The 27,892-nt window shown below is 42.7% G+C and overlaps 6 protein-coding genes across 8 annotated transcripts; 1 reads left to right on the top strand and 5 right to left on the bottom strand.

The window, feature by feature from the left end:
- The first annotated feature begins 124 nt into the window (after positions 1-124).
- LOC118427861 (histamine N-methyltransferase-like) lies at positions 125-2,666 on the top strand. Of its 3 annotated transcripts, none has more exons than XM_035837835.1 (5): positions 125-236; positions 799-997; positions 1,526-1,626; positions 1,767-1,980; positions 2,236-2,666. In XM_035837835.1, exons 2-5 carry the CDS (start codon positions 802-804, stop codon positions 2,601-2,603), a joined length of 879 nt encoding a protein of 292 aa, XP_035693728.1. In that variant the 5' UTR covers positions 125-236; positions 799-801; the 3' UTR covers positions 2,604-2,666. The 3 variants fall into 3 exon arrangements, with proteins under 3 accessions (XP_035693728.1, XP_035693722.1, XP_035693734.1); XM_035837829.1 differs by having other exon boundaries at positions 2,215-2,666; XM_035837841.1 differs by having other exon boundaries at positions 2,241-2,470.
- A 42-nt stretch (positions 2,667-2,708) lies between these two features.
- On the bottom strand, positions 2,709-10,777 carry LOC118427666 (prostaglandin G/H synthase 2-like). The gene is given in 11 exon segments (XM_035837563.1): positions 2,709-3,553; positions 4,289-4,436; positions 5,180-5,466; positions 5,784-5,968; positions 5,970-6,012; positions 6,015-6,111; positions 6,300-6,625; positions 7,915-8,058; positions 9,309-9,422; positions 9,882-9,940; positions 10,574-10,777. Coding segments are annotated over 11 exon segments (1,953 nt in total). The 5' UTR covers positions 10,681-10,777; the 3' UTR covers positions 2,709-3,110.
- Positions 10,778-10,961: 184 nt separating this feature from the next.
- On the bottom strand, positions 10,962-13,900 carry LOC118413436 (vitamin D(3) 25-hydroxylase-like). Its single transcript, XM_035816853.1, has 7 exons — positions 13,510-13,900; positions 13,111-13,253; positions 12,798-13,008; positions 12,169-12,452; positions 11,698-11,878; positions 11,389-11,508; positions 10,962-11,277 (listed from the first exon to the last, which is right to left on the bottom strand). The coding sequence occupies exons 1-7, from the start codon at positions 13,898-13,900 to the stop codon at positions 11,033-11,035; spliced, it is 1,575 nt and encodes a 524-aa protein (XP_035672746.1). The 3' UTR covers positions 10,962-11,032.
- Positions 13,901-14,916: 1,016 nt separating this feature from the next.
- LOC118413352 (histamine N-methyltransferase-like) lies at positions 14,917-21,490 on the bottom strand. Its single transcript, XM_035816736.1, has 4 exons — positions 21,370-21,490; positions 20,587-20,687; positions 16,515-16,728; positions 14,917-15,552 (listed from the first exon to the last, which is right to left on the bottom strand). Exons 1-4 carry the CDS (start codon positions 21,488-21,490, stop codon positions 15,188-15,190), a joined length of 801 nt encoding a protein of 266 aa, XP_035672629.1. The 3' UTR covers positions 14,917-15,187.
- Positions 21,491-22,791: 1,301 nt separating this feature from the next.
- LOC118428039 (histamine N-methyltransferase-like) lies at positions 22,792-24,070 on the bottom strand. The gene is made up of 2 exons (XM_035838007.1): positions 23,824-24,070; positions 22,792-23,628 (listed from the first exon to the last, which is right to left on the bottom strand). Exons 1-2 carry the CDS (start codon positions 24,017-24,019, stop codon positions 23,264-23,266), a joined length of 561 nt encoding a protein of 186 aa, XP_035693900.1. The 5' UTR covers positions 24,020-24,070; the 3' UTR covers positions 22,792-23,263.
- Positions 24,071-24,300: 230 nt separating this feature from the next.
- Positions 24,301-26,517, bottom strand: LOC118413286 (histamine N-methyltransferase B-like). The gene is made up of 3 exons (XM_035816608.1): positions 26,430-26,517; positions 24,789-24,986; positions 24,301-24,419 (listed from the first exon to the last, which is right to left on the bottom strand). The coding sequence occupies exons 1-3, from the start codon at positions 26,515-26,517 to the stop codon at positions 24,301-24,303; spliced, it is 405 nt and encodes a 134-aa protein (XP_035672501.1).
- Positions 26,518-27,892: the final 1,375 nt, after the last annotated feature.

The following is a 27,892-nucleotide window of genomic DNA, read 5'->3' as shown; positions in this document are numbered from 1 at the left end:
CTCCTTCGGGCTTTAACTCCCCCAGAGTGCTAATGTGAGATTGTCGGGCTGACTGCGTTGGCTCCCCGAACAAAACTTGCTAACAAACCTTGCTAGCTACCCGGTCCTGTCTGGCTCCCAGGGTAAAGACAAGCTAATTCACACTACATAATGTGCATTATATTGTGAAACATACATCAGCTACACAGCAAGCGGCTCGGCACTACCTGTTGTGAAAACTGAACGGCATAAACAAGGTAAGTTACTTATAGAGTTATGAGTTATCAGGGTCGGCTAATCAACTTTCTGAAACGACATGTACAGTTAAACCCACCTGACACTGTGGAACCTGTGGCAGATACACTTTTATTTCTGACCTAGTAGGCTTTACAGTGAAGTTCCTGGATTAGTAAATACACGTGTAGAATCGTTGCAGCGGTAACACTATGAAAGCAATCACACAACTCAGTCTTTCACTCTTAGCAAGCATTATTTGTCAATTGTGATAACTAAAATAAAGGGCCATTTCAGCTGGATTAAGTCTTGACGATTACATTTTGTCAGATGCATGGCTCTCGCCATCTTTCCTTACAGATATGCAAATGTATCTTACCGCGATTATTCGTATTCTAAAGCCACACCTGACGCTGTCGGGACATAGGTAGCCTTTGTTATAAATCAATCAATCGATTCGTTTGTCTATCTATTGATCTTGTACAAAATTGGGTAGTATGTTTCGTCAAGCTAGACGGGCAGGTATTAAATAGCACATAAGCATGAATCAGTCAACCAACCAAGCATCCCATTTTATTCCCACAGGGAATGGAGGTCGGAAGGCTGATCAACTACTCCCCGGAGCGGTATCTAGAAAGTATGATGGCCTTAAGAACTGCGTATGGTCGTGACCAGAGAGACAGAGATCCCGCCTACTACCAGTACTTTGTAGCAAAGGTTCCAGACTCCGCCCTGTGTGAGCCGGGAACCGACCTGCGTGTGCTCGGGATAGGGAGTGGATCAGGTGAGCAGCCGTGACCATATATGGCCTCCTTCGGTCAATATTGATTATGGCCATAATTCTGTTTTCGTAATAAGGTCATAATGGCTAATCTCCAAGCAGATCTACCAGTGAAAAGACTGCATCCAGGGACCGAAACGGTATCCACCCAGCCACGGTTTGGATACTGTTTTCACCCATGGATGCTGTTAGTGTCTTACCACAGATAGGTCTTTTGGGAGATTACCCTTATCCCTGATAGCGGAATTACGCAGGCGGCAAGCGACACGTTGCCATGACGACACTTGTGTGGCGCATGCGCACTTCATTAACAAAAGTTTTACAAATTTCCCAGCATGCAAAGGAATTAAGATGAATACGATGACCTTTGGCATTTTTGGATACAGAAGTACCTATAACCCCTTGTTTTCTCCTCTATCAAGCTGCCTCAAAAGGAGCAGACGTAAGCAACAGTAGCAAAAGCAAACGCTCAATTTTTATAACTCTCTTATATTGAAGTAGTAATCGATATCTTACCTTGTTTTCTCCCAGGGGATGTCGACAGCGCCATTCTTAAGAAGCTTCTACAGCGTCACAACAGTGTGTACAACAGGGTTGTGGAACCGTCGGGAGAAATGATTGAGCGATACAAGGTGGGGATCATCCGTATTCCGACACTCCAAAAATTCTGATGCTTTCGTTTTGTAATTCGTTTGAATTCATTTGAACGTTTATATTAAGTGGTATCGTTAGTGTTACTAGTATTAATATGCACATCGTTGTGTTATTGTAGACACGGGTGCGGGAAGACACGAGTCTCGGTGCTGTGAATTTTGACTGGCGACAGCAGACAGCAGAAGAGTACGTCCAGACGAAGGACGACACAAAGTTCCACCTGATCCATGCTGTCCACGTTCTGTACCATGTGGAAGATCTTGACGCCACCTTGCGGAACATGTGGGAACAGCTGGCAGATGGTGGTTACATGTTCATCACCATTAAGTCAGGTAATCAAGCGGTTACTTTTTTTGGTGACGCCTCGGAGGCGGAACCTGTTCATTCAATAATGTAGTATTTGGACCGATTAGTACAGCACTTCTTTTTCCCTATTCAGTTGGTATTCACGTTTGTGCTACGCACACTGATGTCATTCTTTTCTACAGATTGCATTCAACACAGATTGTCTTGTCTAACATTTCCTTTTAAATTGAGGGGGTCACCAAGTTTTCATCTAATTACAGATGCCTGTTATGCATTTGAAGGGAAGGATGCTGGTGGAAAGCTGTATTACAAGCTGTGGGAGAAGTTTGGCAAAGGTGACCGTTTGAAGACGTCGCTTCGCACGTCCGTTGACGTGGAACAGTGGCTGGACGCAAGGGGCATCAGTTATGACGTGACCTCGGAGGACGTAGCTGCATTAAATATCGACATCTCAGAGTGTTTCAATGAAAAATCGGAAGCGGGGATGAAGATTCTCGATTTCTTGACACAAACACCTCACGTGTCCAACATGCCAGAAATAAGAGCAATGACCTTAGAGCATATGCAGTGTAATTCGTCTATGGTTAATGGTAAACGTCTTTACAAAGTCGAGAGCGAAGATATCGTAGCATTCAAAAAATGCGAATAAAAGTAAAGACTTGTCTATTGCTCAGAGCATACGAATTGCTCCTCATAATCAAACGTAGTACTTTTCACAATGGTCTGAATGTGTTCATGGGTGGAAGTGCGTCCATGCTTTTTAAAGAGACTTTATTTGTTTAGACAAAGGAAATTGTAACAGCTCTATTATGTAGAAGGAAGAGAGTAAGTACTAGTGTAGTGAAATGAAACACATGCATGTGTGTGAAATATAACATATCTTATTGGTAACCTGTACTATGTGTATTCATACTTCTGACAAACTTCGCTTCTATTGGTTCTCGAAGTCGTTCCTCCTCTCATACCAATGTGTTTAGTGAAAGGTATCGAATATTCATATATAAGATGAAAATCATAGAAAATGTAAACTAAAATCATTGTCAGTTGACTATTGAAATTACGAGTTATCTCCATTTTAAAAGCAAGCGGCTTTTAAAAGTACAAGAATATGATATCTAGCCAGAGTATGATATCTAGGCCAAACACATGTATCCCTTCACAGTTCTTGGTTCTGAGACGTGTGTTTGTCTTGAGAGGCACCTTCATCCGTCGGAAGCCCGGTCGGCTCCTCGGCTTCGGGTAGTCCGGCCGGCTCCACAGCTTCAGGCATCCCGGTCGGCTCTACGTCTTCTGGCACGGAGAAGGAGACGAGCCCGCAGGGCCCGTTCATGTTCCTACAGAACAGGTCCTTCAGAGTGGTCGTCTTGAGCAAGTTGAAGCCCACCTCCCCTCCAAACGTGCTGGGTTTCCACCACCCCGGGGAGCAGATGGGGTTGGACAGCATGCCCGTGAAGGAAAACGTGCTGCCCATGCGGACGAACATTTCACTGAGGACGTTGCCCGCCGGCATCGGATTCTCCATCGCCCAGCCGACGTATAGCTCCACAGCGTCGATGTCTCCGTACGCCTCCTCCAGCTGCGCCGCCATCTCTGCGTCACCTGGAGAAAGGAGTACAGATAACAACTTGTGCTGTCGACGTCATATGATAACGGTTCTTGGTGGAAGTTACTAAGTGTGCAGATGTTGGCACATAGGTGCACCAAATCCGTGGTGTGTTTTTTGGCACACATTTAGACGTCGGCGCCACTCCGCAATCCACCGAAAAGAAAAGTCGTGTTAAGTGCCTATCCCAAGGGCACAAGGTCGGGGCATGGTGGGTATCGAACTCGGGACCTTTAGATTCTGAGCCGAACACTCTACCAACTACACTCTACCAACTACGCCAGAGTAATTTTCTTTAAGCATAGACCGAAAGATGGTCTTTTAAGCTGGCGAGTAGAATATATATCTTATATGAAAAGACTAACATGAGACTTTTTAATCCGGAATTAAGGACGATATTTGCTACAGACTGAAGCCCTTACCAGATAGCAAGTGCAATATACCAGACAGCATTTTTAGTGGTGTATACATAGATGTGTTCTGGCTGATGTCGCTCATACGACATGCACGCTACTGGAAAGGGTTGCAATATTTAGGACACTTCATTGTGTCAGAGTCATTGAAAAGAGTCATTGAAAAGAGTCAGTGGAATTTCCCCAATACAATATACTGCTGAATGTTTGGCTTGTTTGTCATGGCCAGTGGAAGATTAGCTCTTCTGGGAACTTAACTGGTTTTATCACTCAAAGTGGGTGGTCAATGTTTTGTTTTATTCAGTCGTACAAACTGACCTGCAGTAAGTTCCAGGAAGGTCCTGTATGGAGCCATGCCGAACCGTTTCCGGTACTCGTTCAGCGGCTGCATCCTCAGTTTCCGCTCATGCTTGATGGTTTCCACGGCAACCTGATGATTGACAGCTCCGATGTTCCTTGGTCCAAACTGGGGAGACAAATATCTGGAATGACTCCAAGAGATCCATCGCAAGCAATGCAACACATTTTAGACTACATTCACCAGTCCTGTTATACCGTGCAGTGACGTATGGGTAACGTGTTCCGCTTGCATTTGGGAGTTTGATTTTCAGGCCCAACTACGTCGCTATCAGTGGACCAGCCATCTATACTATACACGTAGTGGCCTGTGCAGCTTAATAGTAGTAGAATTGGAGATAGCTACCCAAAGATGTACGGGTTCGAATGTCTGTAACACCTTCTCTCCTGCGACAATACGTCCTTTGTGTTTGGAAATATTGCAATATAATTACCATATATGCAGACAACATTGAGCTCCATTTCATATTGGTTATGACGCCGTAACATCACAGAAATGACACAAGGGATGGACAAAGAATCTCAAATGGGTGACAATGAGCAATCAGAATGAGGTGTTAAATGACATTGACCAATCAGAATGAGATGTTGAGTCACATTGGCCAATCAGAATGAGGTGTCGAATTACATCGAGCAATCAGAATGCATGAGATGTCGAATGACCGTGATCAGCAGAGATACATGTAGATACATGTAGATACCTCAACAGAGAAGAATAGGTGGAGGAGAGAAGATTTGAAAGAGATTTGACATGTCAACATTGTAATATTACGAGGTATTGTCTGCAGAAATCTTGGTACCTGGTGCTCTGATGATGTTGTATATACAATGACCTAGATATGTTGCACTCACCCGCCCCGCTATCTGCCTGGACATAGCGTCCACCGTGGCGTTGAGCCCGTGTTTGAGGACTATGTCGTTGTTGAACAGGTAGTCCTCCATGGTGTACATGGTGCCATTGATGTCGAAATGGTCCGGCATCAGCACGTGCCAGTGGTACAGGTGGTTAAACTCTACAGATATGCGGTTCTGGTACTGCAACCTCTCCTCAAACAGCAGCTCCGGGTCCCAGACCAGCTGGAAGTTGTTTCCAGCCAGGTGTTGTACGTACTCTTCAATGACGATTTTGATAGTCTCACCTTGTGAGGTAAGGGGTAAAAGGTTAAATTTAAGGTCAGTGTTCTTCTAATATCAGATACAATCAAAAGGAATCCGTCCAAATCAAAACACTAGATTAGAACAGATACACTGCTGTTTTAGTTTATGTACTAATTTCTTTACTTATCATTATCAACTTATATTTTTAAAACAAGGTCGATTTTTGAAGGTACCTTTACGTATTTGAAGCCCTGTAGCTACAGTTTTTAGTTCTAACATTTCTGAGTTGCCAGTAATTTATGAAAATGCCGATTTTACATTTATTCATTACAGCTATTGGTGACACTTTTTGTCTTACCGATAAGAATGAGTCTAGCGGTCTGGAAGAGTCGTTCGTCGTCCCAGTCTGGGTGGACCTTCTTCATGACGTCACAGACCCGGTTGTGCTCCCTCAGCCAGACCGTGGCCCACACAAACAGTCCCGGCAGATGGCCGAAGAACTCGTGCCCGAGGGCGAATCGCTTGTCCTCGGGGACATTGGGAGTAAATCATGTGTACAGGGGGCGTCTGCAGGCTGAGCGGGAACACTTCCCGTCCACCAGCTGGTACTTCAGTTTCCCGTCCTGAAAGCTGCGGAGTTGGTGCTGCCGCTCGGTGGTCTCCCCGTAAACATGGCTCATGTCGACCTGGGGAAGAGAAATAGGAGTAGTGACCTGCCAGTGTTCAACCTCGCCATCTTCTACATAGCTACTTCTTGTCAAATATGGTGTCAAACGTTAGCAAAGATTAAGTGTAGACGTGACGGAACATGGGGATGTTTTTTTGTTGTTTTTGCTAGTCACTATTTTGTAAACGTAGATGCCCGTAAATCTACCGCATGGTCGCTCCAGGTGTGACCCGGTCCTTTCTTGAAGTCCGTTTTGAAGAACTGATGAGTGAAGTGCTGCGCCATGAAGCCGAAGAGCACGTTGGTGCGTCGTCTCGTGTCGGGGAGGAACGTTCTGCGCGCCAAGAACGTCTCGGCGAGATACTCGGGGGAGGGGAGCTCCTTGGGGCCCTTGGTGCCCATGGGGGTGGGGCAGTCGGCGGGGACGGGAGGCAGCGCGCGGGTGTAGTAGGACCGGGCCGAGTACGTGTCCCAGCTCGTGTAGTCATGGCCGGTGTGGTACAGAGGGGGGCTATCTACTTGTCCCACAGAGACTGCGAAGGTAAATAGACAATCGCCGCTCCTGTTTGTGATCTGTATCAACACTCTGGACGCTAAGCTGCCAATGTCTGTCTCTCCGGTTAAATATGCTGACGACTTGACAACTTCAGAGTTCCTCATGGGGTCATTACCTGGACAGACCCAACTTGCGCTGGACTGTATTGATGAATGGGGCAAGTCTTTCTCCCTTGCAGCAAATGGCAAAAAACCAAGGACATGGTAATCAGTACCAGGAAAGAGGCCAATATACCCTTTCCTCCCCATCCTACAATAGCTGGTAATGAGATTCAAAGGGTCACCACTTTCAAGCTACTTGGTGTTCACATTTCTTATGACCTCACCTGGGATGCTCACATACAATACATGCTGAGCAGAGTCCGACCGAGGATTTACTACCTTTGCATCGCTAAGAAAGCGGGTCTCTCTGTAGACGTCCTAACCCAGATTTACCTGACGTTTATTAGACCTATCCTCGAGTACGCGAGCCCTGTGTGGGGAGGATTGCCAAATCATCTTTCGGACTCTCTTGAATCTGTTCAAAAGCGGTGTATGAGAATCATTGGACTTCCTGTTGACTCTATCCCAACACTAGCTAGTAGACGTGAGAGAGCTACACTGAGAACTCTAGAACATATCCTTCAGGATGAGTCTTCTCCTCTCTGGGCATTCTTAACCAGGTCCGCGGACACTCACTACGGTCTTCGTAGCAGAAGACCATATTGTGCAAAAATGATAAGCAAGACTAAAAGACATGCGTTATCCTTCATTCCACGCGCATTAGATTTGTTGTATGCAAGTGGCCACTAGTGTCCGAAAGTGTATCCTAGAGACTACTAGTACAATGTTAGAGACTATTAGTACATCTGTATTAGCCTAGCTTCTTTTCAAACAATATCTTTGTGTACTAAACTGTCGGAATACCATGTATGCAGATTTATGCAGAGATTCAATAGCCTAGTTTTATTCACGATGTTTGTTCTAATTTATGTATGTGGAGATAACCCACAATTATTGTAATGTAACTCGCAATTCAGCTACCAAGCTGCAATGTTTTACAAATAAAATCATTCATTCAAACAACATAAACCAAACATATCTTTTGGTACAGATAAGTAAAAACAGGAAAAAAGAGTCTGCGTACGAACTTACAGAGGCACTTGAGTGACAACATGTCTGTTCTCTTTTGTGTTTCTGATTGCTTAAACTCTTTGGAAATCAGAATTTGATTGAAAGGAAACATCTGAGCTATAGTTCATAAGATAGTCGCTAGAGGTCCTCTTACGTTTGGATAGCAACCTCATAAGGAAGTTTCGCAGGCTTTGTGTGTTGTTGATGATGTGCCAGAGCCACTTGTAGTTGAATAACAGGTGGTCAATCATCTCATCGCTGGGCTTCAATGCGGCTCCCAACGCTGTCAGTAACTCCGCTGTACAGGAGAGAGACATACACCGGTCAGCTTGGTGCATTTCATAACTTTTAACGCTAGATATATAGATATGGTGACTGTTGCACTGAGGACGAGATACGTGACTTCAATATGTTAACCCGCTAACTTGGTTTTAATTGGCGTATTTCAAAGTGAGCAGTGCAAGCTAAAAGAATAAATTTGTAAAAAAAAAACTAAAAGAAAAGAAAATAATTCGCGGGCTTTGAGACGGGGCAAACTCTTTTCCACGCAAACTTTCTTCATTGGCAAACTCCCTATCCCAGCATAAGAGAACCTAGGAAAATTGCAAATTGCAAATCGGCGAAAGAACAGTCTGGACGGAGGCTAGCTTGTTCCATCTTTAAACAAGAATGGAAATACAAACATGATTGCAATGGCGAGGATTGTCTGTTACAGTCTTATTGGAGGTGAACTTAGAACAAACCAAGTCTGGAAAACAATGGTCTGAATGTTTAGTCCTGTAGTTTAGCAGCAATTTTTTTTATTTGGGCTGGATTTTTCTTTCCTTTTTGCGCCCGCGCGCATTAGCTTTGATGTATCCATGGCCAGATGATGTTATTTCTAAAATCTTATTAACGAGAAAAATATCTTTATGATATAAATAACTTTGAAATGTGCAAAGCAATAACTCAGTTTAGAATCAGTAGCCATACATTGAATATTGAAACAGGCAGATACTACAATATAGCCCTTGACCAAAGGTTCTGTCCATTCTGCCCAAAGCATATTGAAGGTGAATTTCACTTTATAATGGAATGTTCTAGATACGCTAGTTTACGTAATGAATTATTCATATTTCTCGAATCAAGTACAACAGATATCAAGAAACTCGATGCTACAAACAGATTTCTATATATCTTGTCAGAACTCCCATAATGCAAAAATAGGCAAATATATCAAGGACTGCTCTGCTATTAGAAAGAATACCAAAACTAATGATTAGCCTACTCCATTGTACATAATACTATACCAAAGAATTATGTTAGCCCTTATTGTTATGTTAACTAGGTTGTTAAGCTTTACCCTATACCTCTATTTTGTACTTTGTGTAATAGTTGTTGCCATACATTGTATCATGTACAATTGTCGTGCAATAAAGTTCTTCTTTCTAAAATTAAATGGGTGTGGCCTTTTACGTACCAGCAGGTTTCTACCACCCACCGCCTCTGTATAGTTAAGATTGAGGATGTAGATGGCCTTGATTGAGGATGAAGTGTAAGTGTACTCACGTGTTTCGCAGTTCTGTCCGTAGTAGCCGGTCCGGGTGCAGTCACACGTGTACCCGCCCCCCTCCCTCATACACACGCCCATGTTCTGACATGGGAACGAGCAGCATGGGTTGTCTGGGAGGGTGTACATGTGGACACACAGATCTCGGTCATTGTACACAGCCTCTAACCTAACCCGTAACGCCTTACCAATTTACAATAAACACCTAACCCTTCACCTACCCCTACCCTAAGCTTTAACCTAACCCGTTCTCTAAACCACAAACCTTACCCAGACCCTACTGACAAACCAACTGAGTATTATGTATGGTACAGAGTATGTCCATCATGCGGTTTATATTTTGACGTTCCCCATTGTTTTGTCACAACCTTGCATTCCCGAAGACAACAGATGGAATGATAAGTAATGCTTTACTTGACATTCCATCTATTGTCTTTATACAAAATCTATCTTTTCTCAAAATCTTGCACAAAATGACGAGACACCTGGCAATTTCAAGTGTTCCTAAATCATATGGCCCCCTTAATCTATTGCTTAAACCAAGGCAAATCATAATTAGAAGTATACATTACCTCCGACAACAAGTGCAGGCAGCAGCACTACTATCAGGTATACGATATTCATGTTGCAACTGTGGAAAAATAAAACGTTTTGTCGGCTTTACCGTAGAGACAATACAAGACGCTGCTATCTTTGGTAACTTGAATATGGGCTTTACTACAGGATTTTCTAAATAGGCATTTGCCAAGAAAATTTTGTAACTACGTCTATATTGTATTGCAGGCGAGGAACAGTTCTACGAAAGTCCTAAAAGAACGGTAGCATCCCCGGTATTATTGCCAAATGAACTCGAAATCTGAGGCACATGGCATGTAAATTGTATGGGGTATTTTTAAGGCATCATTAGATAGGAACCGGTTTTGTTTCCTTGGGCATTTCCAACTGAGGTGTAGCTATAGTAACCAACATATTTCTTTGTCGTCTGCTTACCAGTTCTGTCATATTTCTGCACTGCGTCTATTTCATGACATGATTCATCGTATTCAACAAATGTCATGAGTACCATCCCTGCCAATACTTTTCTGTGCTGTTTCTAGCATGATTACAAGACAACCCTCCAGCACATGGCACTACCTATCTAGTCCTACGCTTTGTCTGAGCCATGATATGGCCATATCTTAAGCTTTGTGAGATATGTCGAGAGTAATATTTCTGAGGTTAGTTTCTTAAAGATATAGAGCAACAACAACAAAATCTAACTTACCAGGGACAGCACACCAAAAGGAGAGCGGCTGGACTTTTCGTCAACGTCACAGCAGCTGGTCTCAGAGGACTCCCATAGGCGATAGGCCCATAGGACGCATGTAGCATAAGCGGGGAATCAGGTCAGCAAGCTTCGTGTGTCCTCCCGAACACTTATCTGTGGTTTGTGGCCTCACACTAAAATGATTGGTTCCCTGGCTAACACTAAAATGATTGGTTCCCTTGCTAATGATGAGTGACACCGAGGGGGCGTGGTCAGAATCGGTGGTGAAGTGGGATGGCGCCTGAGGACGAGAATGAAACAAGTGCTTTCTTGAGTAATTACTCGGCAAAGGGGGTCAATCGCCTGAAGAATTTTGAGGCGATACAATTTGCCTTTTGTTTACAAACTTTCTCGACATGTTTTGACGCACATAACATCTGAAAACATATCCCGAGTTGGATTGTTTTATTTTCTATTTTATTCACATTCATTCAAAGTGCATAGGACAAATGTCATGTGATACTGATTATTTGATGAATTCAGCATGAACTTACGCGGTATCGCGCAGAGCTGGAATGGATGCGGGGACAACGTCAGACCGCAGACACCGTCAGTGCTTGGAGGAGGAGCGCCCTCTGGCGTCTTGAAGGACTGCAGCAGAGTCGAGAAGAACAGGAAAAGTTCCATCCTGGCCAGCTGCTCACCAAGACACACACGACGCCCTGGAAATAAAGATTGACCTGTAAGATCAGGCTTATATACAATAAAATAGAGAGTGGTCATTACTGTGGTCACATCCGACAAACAATAACATCTCTAACCCTATTAATTACCTCCAGAAAATGGCACGAAGGACTCAGGCTTGTTGATAACGTTCCCTTCCACGTCCAGAAATCTTTCGGGTCCGACCAGTAGGCGGGGTCCATGTGGAGGGAGGGTAGGTTCGGAAGTACCTGGATCAATCAAATAGAAACAAGGCTACAAACACAATTTCTTCCTGGTATGGGTAAACCTCAAGCAGATGTCCATTTTATGTTGAAAATAGATCCCTTAATTAATATCCAATAACGTGGCTACATCTGGACAAAGGAATAATTTCTGCAGAAATCTGGTTGAATATTATAAAACTCATCATACCCGACTTCCCTTGGGAATGTCATATCCCTGCACTATGACGTCCTGTGTGGTGGCGTGAATTGTGACAGGAATAAGAGTGCGGATCCTCATGACCTCCAGCAGGCAGGCGTTCACGTAGTGCAGCTGGGAGCGGTGGGGCAGGGTGGGCAGACTCTCACCAACAACGGCATCAAGCTCCTCTTGTGCCTGTTGAAGAGCAATTGTAATAAGTACAGGCACAATTCAGTCAACCTTGATGGTTTGACTGCGAGGCCTTGTATATTGTATGTATATTTTGTGACTGAATAAAAACCAATCTACTACTAATGAAGTAATCATTAGCAACACGACAAGGCTTTCTAAATCTAGAAGAAATGCGCAGATTAATGTTTGTTAGCCAGTACAATCGAATGAATGCTAAATTCCTAATAATCTCTGCTAGGCCCTACGGAGTCTGGCCTAAATCACCTGGGTAACGTTTAGATTCTGACATGTACCTTTTTTTGGATGTCCGGGTTCAAAATCATGTACTGTAGACACCACAGTAAAGTGTTAGTGGTTGTGTCTATTCCCGCAAAGAATAGATCTTGGGTCATGTACAGCATGTTTTCTTCCGTCAGACCAGCCACCTTTTCCTGCTGTGCAAGCTCCAGCAGGCAGAAGTCGATGAAGTCTCGCGGGTTCTCGCGATCCAGGTGTTCTCCATGGCGAGCCATTTCTTCCCTCAACACCTTTTGGATCTTGGCGAGTTGTCGAGATACCATGCAGCTGGCTCGGTTCACTGTGCACGGTAGTGATTGTAGGTTGTTGGTAGAGCACTGTTTGCTGACAATGTGGAAAACCAATTTGAACAGCAAGAAAACCTCACCAAAGCTCTACAGTTTGTATTAGAATTACAACTGACAATACATGTCTTAGTAGGGTCACCTATGCCGTATTTTAGTAAGTACGTTGTCGTAATCTACGTATTTTGGGCGAAATGGAAACCCATATAGGTAATCTACATGTACATCCGGGCATACCGTCAATTACTCACAGACCCGGGGGGGGGGGGGGGGGGCTATAAACTTTCGGGCACTTCTGATCGATGACGTAGCGGTAGAAATAGCCAGAAACTTATACTGACCTCCAGGAACAAACCTTAGCAGAGGGAAGACACTGATGATCTGTCCAGTTCTAAGTTCAACCATCACTGCAACAACCGCTTCAGAGAGCTCCCGGAACGTTTCATCCTCGTAGTCGTAGCGCTTCCCGAACACCATAGAGCAGATGACGTTCGCAACCGCCACGGTGACGTCATGGGAGATGTCAACAGGCTTTCCCCTGTATTCTGCAATCTAAACAGAATAGATTCTTAAGTAAAATGACAAGTTTGTCTAGCAGATATCGTGTTAAAATGTAGTATTTCCATAATTATTTTCGTTAATATTTCAACTCACCCTATTTCGTAGAAAGCTCGTCTCCTTTCGGATATGCTCTTCGATGCTGCCAGTTCCGACCTTCATGCCCAAGGTTTTTAGGGTGCTGGTGGCAAATCTCTTCCTCTGTTTGAACTCAGACCCCCAACGCCCAAAAACAATGTCTACAGGAACAAATTCGCAATTTATGTTACATACATGTGTCTGTGTGTGTGTCTGTATTTGTTTGTGTGTGGTGGGAGAGAGACAAAGCTTTTGCCCTTGGGGTATAGAAAGATATGACATGTTTCCCTTTATCTTTTCATAATATATATATATATATATATATATGTAGAAATTGTACAGATAAACTGACTCCGAAAATCTAATGCAAGTTTTCAATATAAAAAAGGTGAAAGGAATTGAAATGAAATGTTTTACCTTTTCCGAAACCAACCGTCGAATCAAGTAGGTAGCTTTGCGGCCTGGACGCGAACAGCTCGGACCTGTCCACGAGCGCATCCTTGACGGCAGTATAGCCGTTCAGAACCACCACATCTTCCATCCCCAGCCTGATAGTGAAGACGTCCCCGTACTGCCGCCTCCACGCCGTCAGCTCGAGGTGAGGTGCTCGGCCCAAGGCGAGGAGGTGCCCGAGAACAGGCACACGTCCTGCCGGGTAAGGTGGAAGGTTTCTGGAACGCTTGAAGAAGACGACGCATACCAGAAGAAAAGTTGCGCAGAGGACAAGGAACGTCTGCAGAGCCAGCCCAGAGCCCTGAAAATTGTCCTGGACTAATTCTATTATCCACTTTAAGACTGCAGCAGCCATTATCAGGCCAGGAATGAAGTAGGCAGACCGGTTATAGGGACGCATCAGTTCGTCATGGCTTAGGTGAGGTGAGCTGAGGTGAGCTGAGGTTAAGTGAAGTGAATGAACTATGACCGGCCTTCAGTGACATGGTGTTACCTTTTGGAACTGTCGGTGCATTTGTACTACAAGCTAGATGGGGTCTTCGCTTTGGAAATCCCTGCACAGGCCTTTCTCTTGAAGGCAGCAGCAGTATATGATCAAAACGCGAAGGGAAATTCCGTTAAGGCTATATATAACTAGCTATATACATGTAACTGCTTTATTTTCATAGCCTTTTCTTGTTTGTCACGCGTAATAAAGGTTACCTTGCTTTAATATAGACCATGGCTTCACCTGCGAGTTAAACGCAGGTGAAGGGTCAATAGCATAATTTCCCAACCATTTTGATTGGCGCTTTCAAATATTTGACATGAGTAATCATAAAGCTGAGTAAGGACTGTATATCAATCCACGATAATATTTCCGTTAATGAAAGGGCTTGCCCATTTCGTTAGAAATTGGTGGAGGATGAAATATCTTAAGAACCAGTACACACTCCAAGTTAATTATTGCACAAACACTATATACAAACGTTATTGGCGGTACCTGACGATATTCTGATTGATGTACGCCGGGCTTTAACGTCGCATTTGGACACCAGGGCAGAAAATAGTGACTTTTTACCGTACTACATTCGACAAAACGAATTATAATCACAAATTTTGACAAAGGTCAGGATTCTAGATTTCCAACTGAAGGTATGTGTTTTCTTTTATGTTTGTTCTTTTGAACAGATTGAGTTCCTCACAGCACTAGCATGTCTGATATCACACAAAATATAGCACACATGTCGGATCTTAATTTGATTACTGATACCCATGCACACTGCTTCGTTTGGAATTCATAAATCACCCCCCCCCCCCCCTCAGACTGAACATGACCTGTTTACAGAATACATCATCTGGGCGACGTTGTCATTGAAGCATACCCTTTGATCTTACTTTCCGGGCACAGCATGTATAATGTGGAGAGATTTGCACGATACATACATCAGCGACCGGAGGTCAGGACCAGGCTAATACATATTCCACCCCATAGGGCCCTATCCGACATAGCTTGCTCTAGGTTCTCAAACTCGATACCAGAGTCAAAGTCAAACTTCTCGAAGACTTCCATATATGGTTTTGAGTGTAGCATGTTGAGTCCAAGATATATTTTGTGATCCTATAAATGGTCTGATGAAACAGTTTTAAAAAACGACATTTTCTATGCTTTTGCACAATTTTTCAATGCTAGGATAACCTCGCTCATCGCTGAAAAGAGGATTTTATCATCAACCGATGACGAATTACCCCGGATGTACCCCAGAGCCATCGCTTTTATCTCAGCCTCGCTCGACACGTAAGGCGTGTGTGTCAAGAAGTCGAGAAGCAACTTTCCGTTCTCTGAGTTCTCCTTAAAGCACTCTGAGACGTTTATGTTGTTTGTATCCAATGATGTGACGTAGCTGATACCTCTTGTGTCAAGACGCTGTTTGACGTCACCGGACGTGCTGCACCATGTCTTCAAGCGGTCACCTAGGCCAAACTTCTCCCACAACTTGTGCCGCAGCCCTCCCCAGCCACCTTTGCCTATGAACATGGAGAAAAGCAGAAAAAACATGAGTCCGTTGAGCATAATGACATGATTCATGTACATGAAAAATATTTATGGAAAAAATACAAAAAAAAGGAATTTTTGAATTTCAAATTCTACATTTGTTCGAAAATTTTGTTAAATTCCAACAGTTGGATCTCTAACTGATGGATATCTCTGTCTAGCCTTCAATTGCAACTGTTATGATTATTAAATCAAAATCATAAATCATACATTAAGTATACCTTTACCTTCTACCCAAGCATTACCAGTTTATCCCATTCACAAGTATGAGAGTATCATCATTTATCACTATGGTATGAGGGTATTTTATCATAAGTTATGTAAATCAGGTCCTCATTTGCATAACTGATGTCTGTTGATCTTTCTACGTTGCACATGGTATGTGCTTAGTTCCTATCATACATGTAGAGCATAATGCATGAATTCCACCCATAACTGCGCAAATTAGTACTAATTTACACCATTAGTTGAACCACTTGTTTCCTTCACAAACGTGAATTAGGGAACAAGCCACTGAAGAATGACGGAAACACAAACAAACATCTATCATATTGACCCGGTACATTGAGGTCGTAATCAAATACAGTCCCTAGAAGGGACCGATTGGCTCCTGGCCACGAGAGGTTGTCAGTAACACATGCTACCGTACAACTTATGCGAGCAGCTGGTGTTACAGTAATGGACTATATACCACACTACTTTCAGTGAAGGTTGTATCGACCTCTACTGCTGATGTATCTGAAAATACTGCTAAGTGCATCAAATCGCCATGATGTTTTTGCGGGGCAGCAATAACTATTCATGCATACCGTAATTTATAGTTGAAAGTTCTGACACAGCCGTACAACGTTATATGTTTTTAATAGAAATGGAAACCACTTTCACAAGAGTTTTAGGTCTCCTTCAGTATCAAGACCTCAGTACTAAAATGTACCTGACTGCATAGTGACAAACATGTAACCACCGTCTTCCAGTTGTCCCCACATGTTCCGCAAGGTGGCGTCAAGATCTTCCACATGGTACAGAACATGGACAGCATGGATCAGGTGGAACTTTGTGTCGTCCTTCGTCTGGAAGTACTCTTCTGCTGTCTGCTGACGCCAGTCAAATCTCACAGCACCGAGGCTTGTATCTTCCCGCACAAGTGCCTATAGATTAACAGTGACACGATCCTGCTGAATTACTTGGACTGCGTCAGGCCAGTGGCCTTCGTTGAAAACGCGAGAGAACCCAGACATCCACGGTGTTTCAAAGTGATGAATCAATTACACAACACACGTACTAGCAAGGTAAAAGCTTTCAAAAGCTAAACTTCGACACTTCATCACACCTTGGAATACATATGCACATTTACCACAACTATCTAGCAGTTCGAATGGCAGAGAAACTGTGCATATTGAAAATGCATGGAACTCGAGTCCTACCTTGTATCGCGCAAGCATTTCTCCCGACGGTTCCACAACCCTGTTGTACACACTGCTGTGGCGTTGTAGAAGCTTCTCTAATATGACGCTATCGGCCTCTCCTGACAAAGAATAATGTTCCCTTTTGTCAATATGGCCATATTTATTTGATTATGTGGACGACATCCTCTGGAAACCCAAACCTGATGCGATCGTGCGAATAATAAAAATGTTTTCCAGCTGCATTTTGCAGTACTGCACCCTAACTTCCGGTTTTGATATCTCGTGTTCTGGGCATATTGAGTTAGTTATTTATCTTTTAAGAGATGAAAAGCTTTGAAGGCAGACAGTAAGTATTAAAGGTTTGGACTCCATGGCGGCTTTGTTAGAATTGCATTAGGTCTTTTGTTGGAAACGTTGGAAGGGGGTAATCAAGAAGGGGTTGTGAATTATCATTGTTTTTTCTTTAATAATCTTATGCTTATGCACTCAGGACCTAAGCATAGCTGATGTGAAAACCAGTGAAAACCAATTTGACACGTCTATAGGTCAACATGGCGGCTCACCTGATCCACTCCCTATCCCGAGCACACGCAGGTCGGCTCCCGGCTCACACAGGGTGGAGTCTGGAACCTTTGGTCCGTACATCTGGTACATGTCCTTGCTCATCTCTAAAGCCGCCAGAAAAGCTCTAAAACTTACCGAATACCACCCTGGAGAATGGTGCATCAACTTTCCCAATTTCAGTAACCCTGTCGGAATGCAAGTCACTTATCAGGACAAGTAAACGTCGCTTTTTCCCGCTCATTCTTACATGTAGAACGCATGTTTATATTTGATAAAGGTCGCACAGCATTCAGCTATACACTGTGGGTATAATGACTCTTAAAACCGTCTAAATACCGACATACCTGCCATGCTAGTCCACTGTCCTTGGTCCCTCGACAGCTCCGGATTTGACCTCTTGCCAACATAGACAAGCGGGTAGGCCACGCCCAACGTTTGTAAACATTTGGCAATGACGTAGATTCGCTCAATTTCCCGAGTGAAAAACTTGCTGGCAATGTGCTAAAATTATTGATAACTAGAGCTCCACGACCTCATACCGTCGCCAAATGATATCAACCTTTCTGAGGGAGGTATCGTAAGCATATCCATTGATTATGCAAATAAGATCCTCATTTGCATAAATTGTCTCATTTGACCATCTTCTCTACCCAAATAGCGCAACTTGTTCAAAGTATGAATGTTTTATCTCAGCATAGAAGGATATTGTAACGTTTCCTCCTATGTATATAAAATCTGTTTTGCATGATTTGTGTCTCATGCTGTTCACCTTTACTTCGCTTCATAATACGCGGTCCCACATGATTGTTGAAAACCTCTATATCACTATACAATTATGGCACATTTACATTAATCATGCAAACTAGGGTCTCCTGTGCATAAGTAATATCTACAATTACATATTTAATCATTGATTATGTAAATTAAGTCCTAGTTGCATAATTTGCATGTCATTGTGTACATCTCTGTCCAAAGTACCTACTTCACCAAGCAAATCCCTTCACGCGATTTGATCTGGAAGCGTCAATGAATATGAAAACCGTGAAGGTAATAAATTGAATTCTGTGAATACAATTGCCGAAAGGCGTAAATACAAAATACCGCAAGAACCGGTATATACTCAAAGTTAATAAGTATACAGGTAATTTTGAGTATTGGTGGTACCTGGCAAAATTTGGATTGATCACAATGTATGCCGGGCTATTTGGACACCCGGGGGGGCAGAAAAGTTTTACATTCGACAAAACGAATTTCACAGCACCGAGGCTCGAGTTCTGTGCCGACTGGGCGAGCCGATCCGCTCACGTCACGCGGTTTGATGTCGAAGTGTTAATGGATCTGGATATGAAAATAATGAAGGTAATAAGCTGAAAGAAGAATACTTCGAGTCAAATACTTTGAAAAGATTATTGGCGGTCCTATTTCTCACATGCCAATGTTTGGATTGATCACAATATGTAAAGTTGCATTTGGATACATTATTCGACAAAACGAATATTGACATTATTAACAAAGATCAAAGTATTAAATTTCCAACTGAAGGTATGTTCACATTTATGATTTAAACTGAAGTTTATTGTAGAATAGGTTTCCCAACAACCCTATTCGACTAGATATCACATAACATGTAGCACATATGTTTGAGGAGAGTACTTGGCTCTTATTATGGTAGTGACAGACAAAATGTATAGCATTGATGTAACGTTACACTGTTCCAGTCGTATACCACGTACATTATCACTCCTCTCACTCAGCTGTACATGACTGGTTTACACTTTACAGGACAATTGTCTAGAGCGACATAAGAATTGAAGCATACCCTTTCACTTTACATTGCATGCGGGCACAATAGGCGGAATATTTTAAAAGATATGTTGTGCTAGCTAGACGTACATGAATAAACGTACATGATAACGTAAAGTGACGATGTGTGTATGGCGATAAAGACCATATGTTTGGTTTAGTTGAACAGTGCAAATTGAAAACAATTGATGCAATGATCTTTGTTATTTTTTCGCACAAGTTTTATGTGATAAAACAAACTCGTCAAACACATTGAATAAAATATCCCCATCAACCGATGACGAATTACCCCGGATGTACTCCAGGGCCGTCGATTTTATCTCAGGCTCGCTCGACACGTAAGGCGTGTGTGTCAAGAAGTCGAGAAGCAACTTTCCCGCCTCTGAGTCGTCCTTGAAACACTCTGAGACGTTTATGTTGATTTCATCCACTGATGTGACGTAGCTGATACCTCTTGTGTCAAGACACTGTTTGACGTCACCGGACGTGCTGCACCATGTCATCACACGGTCACCTTGTCCAAACTTCTCCCACAACTTGTGCCGCAGCCCTCCCCAGCCACCTTTGTCTGTCAACATGGGGACAATCAGAGAGAAGTTCGTCGAGTCTATACCTCCCCAAAATAGTTTATGTAGTTTGAAGTTGTTGTTTTTTTACATCGACGGTAGTTACAACTGATAGTTTTGAAATACTCGTGAAATAGAGAGAAAAGAATTTTAAAAACTATAACATGTTGAGGTCTTAACGTTAACATCTAAGTATCAAAACCTGCAAAATTTACCTGACTGTATGGCGACCAACATGTAACCACCGTCTCCCAGTTGTTCCCACAGATTCCGCAAGGTGGCGTCAAGATCCTCCACATAGTACAGAACGTGGACAGCATGGATCAGGTGGAACTTTGTGTCGTCGTTCGTCTGGAAGTACTCTTCTGCTGTCTGCTGACGCCAGTCAAATCTCACTTTACCGAGGCTTGTGTCTTCTCGCAAAAGTGCCTATGGATTTACAGTGGCACGATCCTGTTGGATTACTTTGATTGCCTCGGGCCAGGACATATGCTACAGAGACCGCCACTGTGTCACAAAGTGATTTATCAACACAGGTATGAGCAAAGCAAAGCCATCGATATTTAATCATCACATGGTAATATATCCAAGGCTACATTTGTCACACCTGACTGGCGAAGAAACGTTGAAAATGCATGGAACACGAGTAAATTACAGATGATCCCACCTTGTATCGCCCGATCATTTCTCCCGACGGTTCCACGACCCTGTTGTACACACTGCTGTGGCGCTGTAGAAGCTTCTTCAAGATGGCGCTGTCAGTCTCTCCTGACATGACATTGAGTTGAGTTTTGATAATAAGTAGTGCCTGTTTTTGGTGCCGTTTGTTGTCGACCGAGTGGGTGGGTATGATTATTCATTCTTGTTGTTTTTTGTGGTCGGCGTTTATAAGTCGACACGCTGTGGATAGCTTAGCTTTAGATTTTCCTGATATTTGTTCGTAAGGTTTGTAGACGTCAGTGAAACAACGGTCGATTTTGATTATGGGTTCCTTACTGAATTCTGCAATACGTCGATTTTTGAGGGAAGGGCAGACAGTAAGTGGTGTAGGTTTTGGCTTCCTAGCGGTTTTTGTTGGAATTGCGGTTGGCGTTTTGGCTGGAAACATACGACGGCCGGGGTTTACGGGTTTAGTATAGCTTTTGTATCAAGCTTAGATGGTGATTTACATAATATAACGTTTGCTATACAAATTAGGACCTAATTTACATAGTTAATGAGGAAAGCGGTTAGGCAAGAGTGGCTGTAATTTAGGACAACCATTGAATAACAGTTCCCTGAGTTTTTTTCTGCAGCATTTTTTTCTCTCTCTCTGTTCATTTGCATTGTAATGAGACATCATATTATTTGACGAATTTTATTTGACGAAGGTATATTTTTTATCGCAAAGCAGCGAAGAATATAGGCCATGACCAGTTTGACAAGTTTCTAGGTCAACATGGCGGCTCACCTGATCCACTCCCTATCCCCAGCACACGCAGGTCGGCTCCCGGCTCACACAGGGTACAGTCTGGAATGTTTGCTTCGTAAGACATTTGGTACATGTCCTTTCTCGTCTCTACGACTGCCATTAAAGCTCTAAAACTTGCCGAATATCGCTCTTGAGAATGGTGCAACTTTCCGAATTTCAGTAACCCTGTCGGAATGCAATTCACTTATCAGTACAAGAAATATGCTTTTTGCCACTCATTCTTACATGATTATATTTCCTAAAAGTCGCACAGTATTCAGCTATACGGCTTTTCGTTTGACGTCATCTGCGCCATGTTGGATTAGAGTGAACGTCCATATAAAGCACACCAAGATGCAATCGCTACCGACCTATCAAATATCATCAGGATTCACCCAAGGCTTCTCGAGTTATTCTGTTCACACACTGGCAAACAAACTGAAAATATAACCTTATTGGCAAAGGTAATAATGTTGGTAGTTAACGACATTACAGTGCGGGTTATAATGGCTGTTAAAAAAACCGAGTACATCTGCCTTAATGCGCATGAAATGTTCATACCTGCCATGTTGGTCAACCGGATATTGCTCCCTGCACTTTGGCCCCCTATCCTTGACCCGGCCTGGAGCCAACATGGAGCTCCGGAGAGGGAGTATACCATGGCGCCGGTCGGTAAACATTTGGATTCTTTCCAAACTCGGATACGTTCAATCGATGAAGCAAGAACTTTGCTAACAATAAGTAGATCTAATACTTTAAAAATCCTTGAGTTTCCTTAAAGATGATGGGCGTGTTGTTTCAGTGTGCATGTACGCCAATAAACAACCAAATACACTAAGCTCCAAGCAGATCCTACATTAGCATAAGAGATCATAAAATAGTATCAAAAGCTGTCAGAGGAGTGAAGCCGGCCTAGGAGTGTTTTTGGCTACCATGAAATGTCTGATGACTCCCCTTGGCCAGCTGTACTCCTAAGCTTTGATACTATCTCATGCCACTGGTAAATCTGGCTGGAAATTACAAATACACAACAGATATGAGATTGGTAAAGGAACGGGGACCACACAATAAGATCTTCAACATGGTACAGAACGTGGGCAGCATGGATCAGGTGGAACTTTGTGTCGTCCTTCGTCTGGAAGTACTCTTCTGCTGTCTGCTGCCGCCAGTCACATTTAAAAGCACCGAGGCTCGAGTGTTGTGCCGACTGGGCGAGCCGATCCGCTCGATGTTATCTCGAAATGTCGATGCATATGAAAACTGTGAAGGTAATAAACTGAAATAAGAATACTTCGAGACAAATACTTTGAAAAGATTATTGGTGGTCTTCGTTCTCACATGCCAATGTTTGGATTGATCACAATGTAATGTTATAAAGTTGCATTTGGATACATTATTCGACAAAACGAATATTGACATTATTGATCTGATTATTAATAAAGATTAAAGTTCTAAATTTCCAACTTAAGGTATATTTACATTTTTGGTTTAAGTGAAGTTTATTGTTGAATACATTTCCCAACAACACTATTCGACGAGATATCGCATGACATCTAGCACATATGTGTGAAGATCGTACTTGGCTCTTATTATGGCAATGACAGACAAAACGTATAGCTAACACTGATGTACACTGTTCCAGTCGTATATCACGTACGGTATCACTCCTTTCAGTCTCTGTATAGCTGGTTTACAGGACCATTATCTAGAGCGACATAATAATTGAAGTTCACCCTTTTATTTGACCTTGCATGCGGGCACAACAAGCGGAATATGTTAAAAGATATAGGTATACGTAAAGTTATGATGTTAGTATGACGATAAAGTGATCATATGTTTGGTTTAGTTAAACAGTGCAAATCCAAAACAATTTCTAGATCTAATGATCTTTTTTTCATTGTTTTGTAAAGGTTTTAGATGATAGAATAAGCTCATCGAACGCGTTGAAGAAAATTTTGCCATCAACCGATGATGAATTACCCCGGATGTACTCCAGGGCCGTCGCTTTTATCTCAGGCTCACTCGACACGTAAGGCGTGTGTGTCAAGAAGTCGAGAAGCAACTCTCCCGCCTCTGAGTCCTCCTTAACACACTCTGAGACGTTTATGTTCATTTCGTCCACTGATGTGACGTAGCTGATGCCCCTTCTGTCAAGACACTGATTGACGTCATCGGACGTGCGGAACCATGTCTTCAAACGGTCACCTTGGCCAAACTTCTCCCACAAGTTGTGCCGCAGCCCTCCCCAGCCACCTTTGTCTGTGAATATAGGCAGAGAAGCAGGAGTTGAACAGGGACTGCAATAGGTATCCATGCATACAGAAATTCATATTATTACAGTTGAAAGTTTGACACAGCCATACAACGTTATGTGATCAATTTAATAGAGAAGAGATGGAAGCCACTTTCACGGGTTTTTAGGTCTCCTTCAGCATGAAGACCTTCTGAATTTACCTGACTGCATGACGACAAACATGTAGCCACCGTCTGCCAGCTGTTCCCACATGTTCCGCAAGATGGAGTCATGGTCCTCCACGTTGTACAGAACGTGGACAGCATGGATCAGGTGGAACTTTGTGTCGTCCTTCGTCTGGAAGTATTCTTCTGCTGTCTGCTGACGCCAGTCACATCTAACAGCACCGAGGATCATGTCTCCACCAACAAGTGCCTTTAGATTTACAGTAACGTGAGCCTTTAGTCTTTAGGATTAGTTTGACTGCGTCAGGCCAGAGTCTGTCATATTTTGTTGAAAACATCCACCATGATTCATCGTAATGAATTAACGCAACACAAGTACTAGCAAAGTAAACGCTTAAGCGAAACAGCGACACTTCATCATCACCTTAGGGTATATATGCACACTTATCGCACCTGTCTAGCAGTTTGTATGGCAGAGAAACTGTACGTGTTGAAAATGCATGGAAAAAGAGTTCAGACGATCCTCACCTTGTATCGCGTAAGCAATTCTCCCGACGGTTCCACAACCCTGTGGTTGTACACACTGCTGTGGCGCTGTAGAAGCTTCTTTAATATGACGCTATCGGCCTCCCCTGACAAGAAATAAAGTTCAGTTTTGTCAATAAAGCCATGTTTATTTGATTATCAGGATGGCAGCCTCTGGGAATCCTAAACCTGATCTGAGCGTGCAAATAGAAAATAGACCCCTCCAAGCAACATTCATTATGAAATCTAAGTGGTCAGGAAGGTTGAACATATGACTTCGCTCACTCGGTGGTTTTATTCGGTGGTTATAGCAAAGGCCAGGCATTATGACACCATATACACCTCGGTGCGGGTCATTAACCCATAATTGTTTCTGCCATAAAATGCTCACTTTGCAACTCAGGGCCTAAACATAGTCGAGTGAAAACCATTAAAAACAAATTTGACATGTCTCAAGGTCAACATGGCGGTCTCACCTGATCCACTCCCGATCCCCAGCACACGCAGGTCGGTTCCCGGCTCACACAGGATGGAGTCTGGAACCTTGGCTTTATAAGACATTTGGTACATGTCGTCCTTTCTGGTCTCTACGGCCGCCTGCCAGGCTCTTAAACTTGCCGAAAACCGCTCATGAGAATGGTGCACCATGGCCAACTTTCCGAATTTCAGTAATCCTGTCGGAGTGCAATTCACTTATCAGTACAAACTAGAGTTCGGCGACCTCATACCTCCATGAAAATTTAGAGCTTTCGTAAATTTCATGCAATTGACTAACATATTAAGATAATTTATGCATGGTGTTGTTCATCATTGACTAACCTACACATTTCACAATTATAAAATTCCCATTATTAATCATAAAGTGGTTTTGCAATTTTTACATAAATTATGTAAATACGTTCCTCATTACCATAATTGGTATCTGCTTATATTCCACCTATCATAATGAACATGTGTTACATTTATTGGTCCATTTATTGAAAAACAATGGGATTATACAATTCCCTCATTAATTATGCAAATTAAGCCCTCATTTGCATAACATGCATATCATTATGAACGTCTTTGCTCAAGCTACCTGCATGCCTAAAATGATGCCAATTCGTCAATCCTTTCTGCAGTTGACCTCTTTAGAATGTCTTGGCAAAAATGCCCCTGCAGTTCCGAAATTAAATGTTAGGGGGCTGAAACCTGTCCCACTTTGCCATGACACTGCAAGCTATCTACCAGCCAAATTTCAAGACCATATCACGTCCAGGACAAGAGATACATTGAAAAAACGACTATGATAGAATATTCTCATTAATCATGCAAATGTATTCCTATTTTGCATAATTAGTATCTTATCGTGTACAACATTGTCTAAGGTACCTACATACCAAAAATCATGAAAATCCATTGTTCCCTTCTTGAGTAATCCTCTTCAGAAGTTTTTGACAAAAATGCCCCTGCTATCCCAAAACTAGACGCTAGGGGGCAAAAACTTATGTCATTTCTTCCTGAGCACAAGAGCTATCTAATACTCAAAAATCGTGACCATAGCATGTGCAGAACACCGAGATAGCAAAACCGGAAGTTGCGCTGCAGTATCAAGGGTAGCCGCTAGGGGGTCCAAAATCTAATCATTTTCAGCTTTCATCAGACACTACCAACACACCAAGTATAAAACCAATCCACCCAACCGTTCATGAGTTATTTTGTTTACACACACACAGACAGACAGACAAACGCGGGGTAAAATATAACCTTCATGACATTTCATGGAGGTAATAAACGTTGTTTTTGTGCCACTCATTCTTGCATGTAGAATATATGGTTACATTTCCTAACGGTCGCACAGTATTCAACTATACAGGCTTTTCTTTTGACGTCATCTGCGCCATGTTGGATTGTAGTGTATGTACATAAAGCACACTATAAGTTGCCATCGCTACCCAAAATACCATTAGAATCCACCAAAGGTTATGTTGTTCACACACTAACAAACAAACCGACAATTTAACCTTTTTGGCGAACGTAATAATGTTGGTAGTTAACTACATACAGTGCGGGTTACAATGGCTGTTAAAATCCTCCGAAATAAATAGATCTGCTTACAGCACAGGAAATGCCCATACCTGCCATGTTGCTGAGCCTGACTTTGCTCTCTGAACTTTGCCCCTCTTGATCTGGCCCGGCGCCAACATAGAAAGGCGAGTAGACCATGACGCTGATCGGCAAACATTTGGCAATGACTCGGATTCGTTCAATTAAGCGAAGAAGCAATAACTTTGCTAACAATAAATGGATCTAGCGTTTTTTAAATCCTTGCACACATTCAAGATATACTTCTACTTCTAATTATTCATTTCTTGTTATTTGAAAAAATGAAGAAATGTTGGTAGCGGCTAAACACTGCGGTCACCTGTCACTGTGTGTTTGGCGACCTACCAAGCGGTCACACAGCTGCCATACACATACAAGAGATAAAGTTTCACATGTATCCATCTTTAAATATTAGTTGAACTTGAGTAGAAACCGATCATAGGACAATAACATAAACATTGCAGCTGATATTTTCCCACGGGAAAGTTTCCATGAAGATGACAGGAGTGCGAACGCTCCAAAGATGTGTAGCTTTCTAACTGATGATTCATACCAAGTATGAAAATGAAACTTTCGAGAGAGGTCGAAGATATTTCCCGATAAGTAGACTTTTTTCAGAGTTTTGTCTATGTTGACGTCGTCGTGTTTTTTTCATAATGATTTTGCTAGTCGGGTCGCCGCATTCAGTGCATTCAACCCGGGTACGTTCTCGAAAACGTCCAGCAACTTCAGCCGTTGTCATGCGGAGAGTTAAGGGCTCATGAACAGCATGAGCAGCATGAATGCATTTCTTGTCAACGTATGTTTTTTGATGCCTAAAAATTCAGTCATCAAAACTTGACCACTCTCTGCAACAAACAATGGAGTGAGTGTGCGCACTGTGCGAAAAAGCGTGCCATGTTAGGAGGCCCACAGTGCCTCAATTTTTATTTTTATTTTTTATTTATTCAACATTAAAGTAAAAAACAGGACAGAGAGGTAATACACTCTAGCAGTACGCTAATATTCACATCACCTCTCAAAAAAAAAGATAACTGACAAGCTATAAAAATAAATGACAATATCAAAACAAACAGTTCACAGCTATTTGCATATAAGTCAGGTTGCAAGGTAGTTGCAAAACGTTTCGTATGTACAATATATAACTGGGTTAACTGTAATATACTGCAGTTTGTAGAATGTGACAGGAAAGGTGAACCCCTTGATAGTAGATGGATACGGGCTGATTCGGATAAACTATTGAAGTCAAGAGTATTGCCTAGCAGGTTCAATTGTTTATGGAGGTAACTGTATAAAGTTTGATGGTATTAAGGTTGTTAGGTCTGAATGCTGCCCTGAACGTCTGCTGTATCTTTGCATTTCAGGCGACACTTGTATCACAGAGGAGTAGTACTATGCCCTTATGTTCCGCAAGGTGGCGCGCACGCTCGACTTATACTTGGGAACGGGGGTCTAATTTAAACGTTGGACGATCCGACCTCTCAGATACTTCACC

This window comes from Branchiostoma floridae, chromosome 1 (genome assembly GCF_000003815.2).
Source record: "Branchiostoma floridae strain S238N-H82 chromosome 1, Bfl_VNyyK, whole genome shotgun sequence".
Taxonomy (NCBI): domain Eukaryota; kingdom Metazoa; phylum Chordata; class Leptocardii; order Amphioxiformes; family Branchiostomatidae; genus Branchiostoma; species Branchiostoma floridae.
This window is presented reverse-complemented; position numbering and strand designations above follow the sequence as displayed.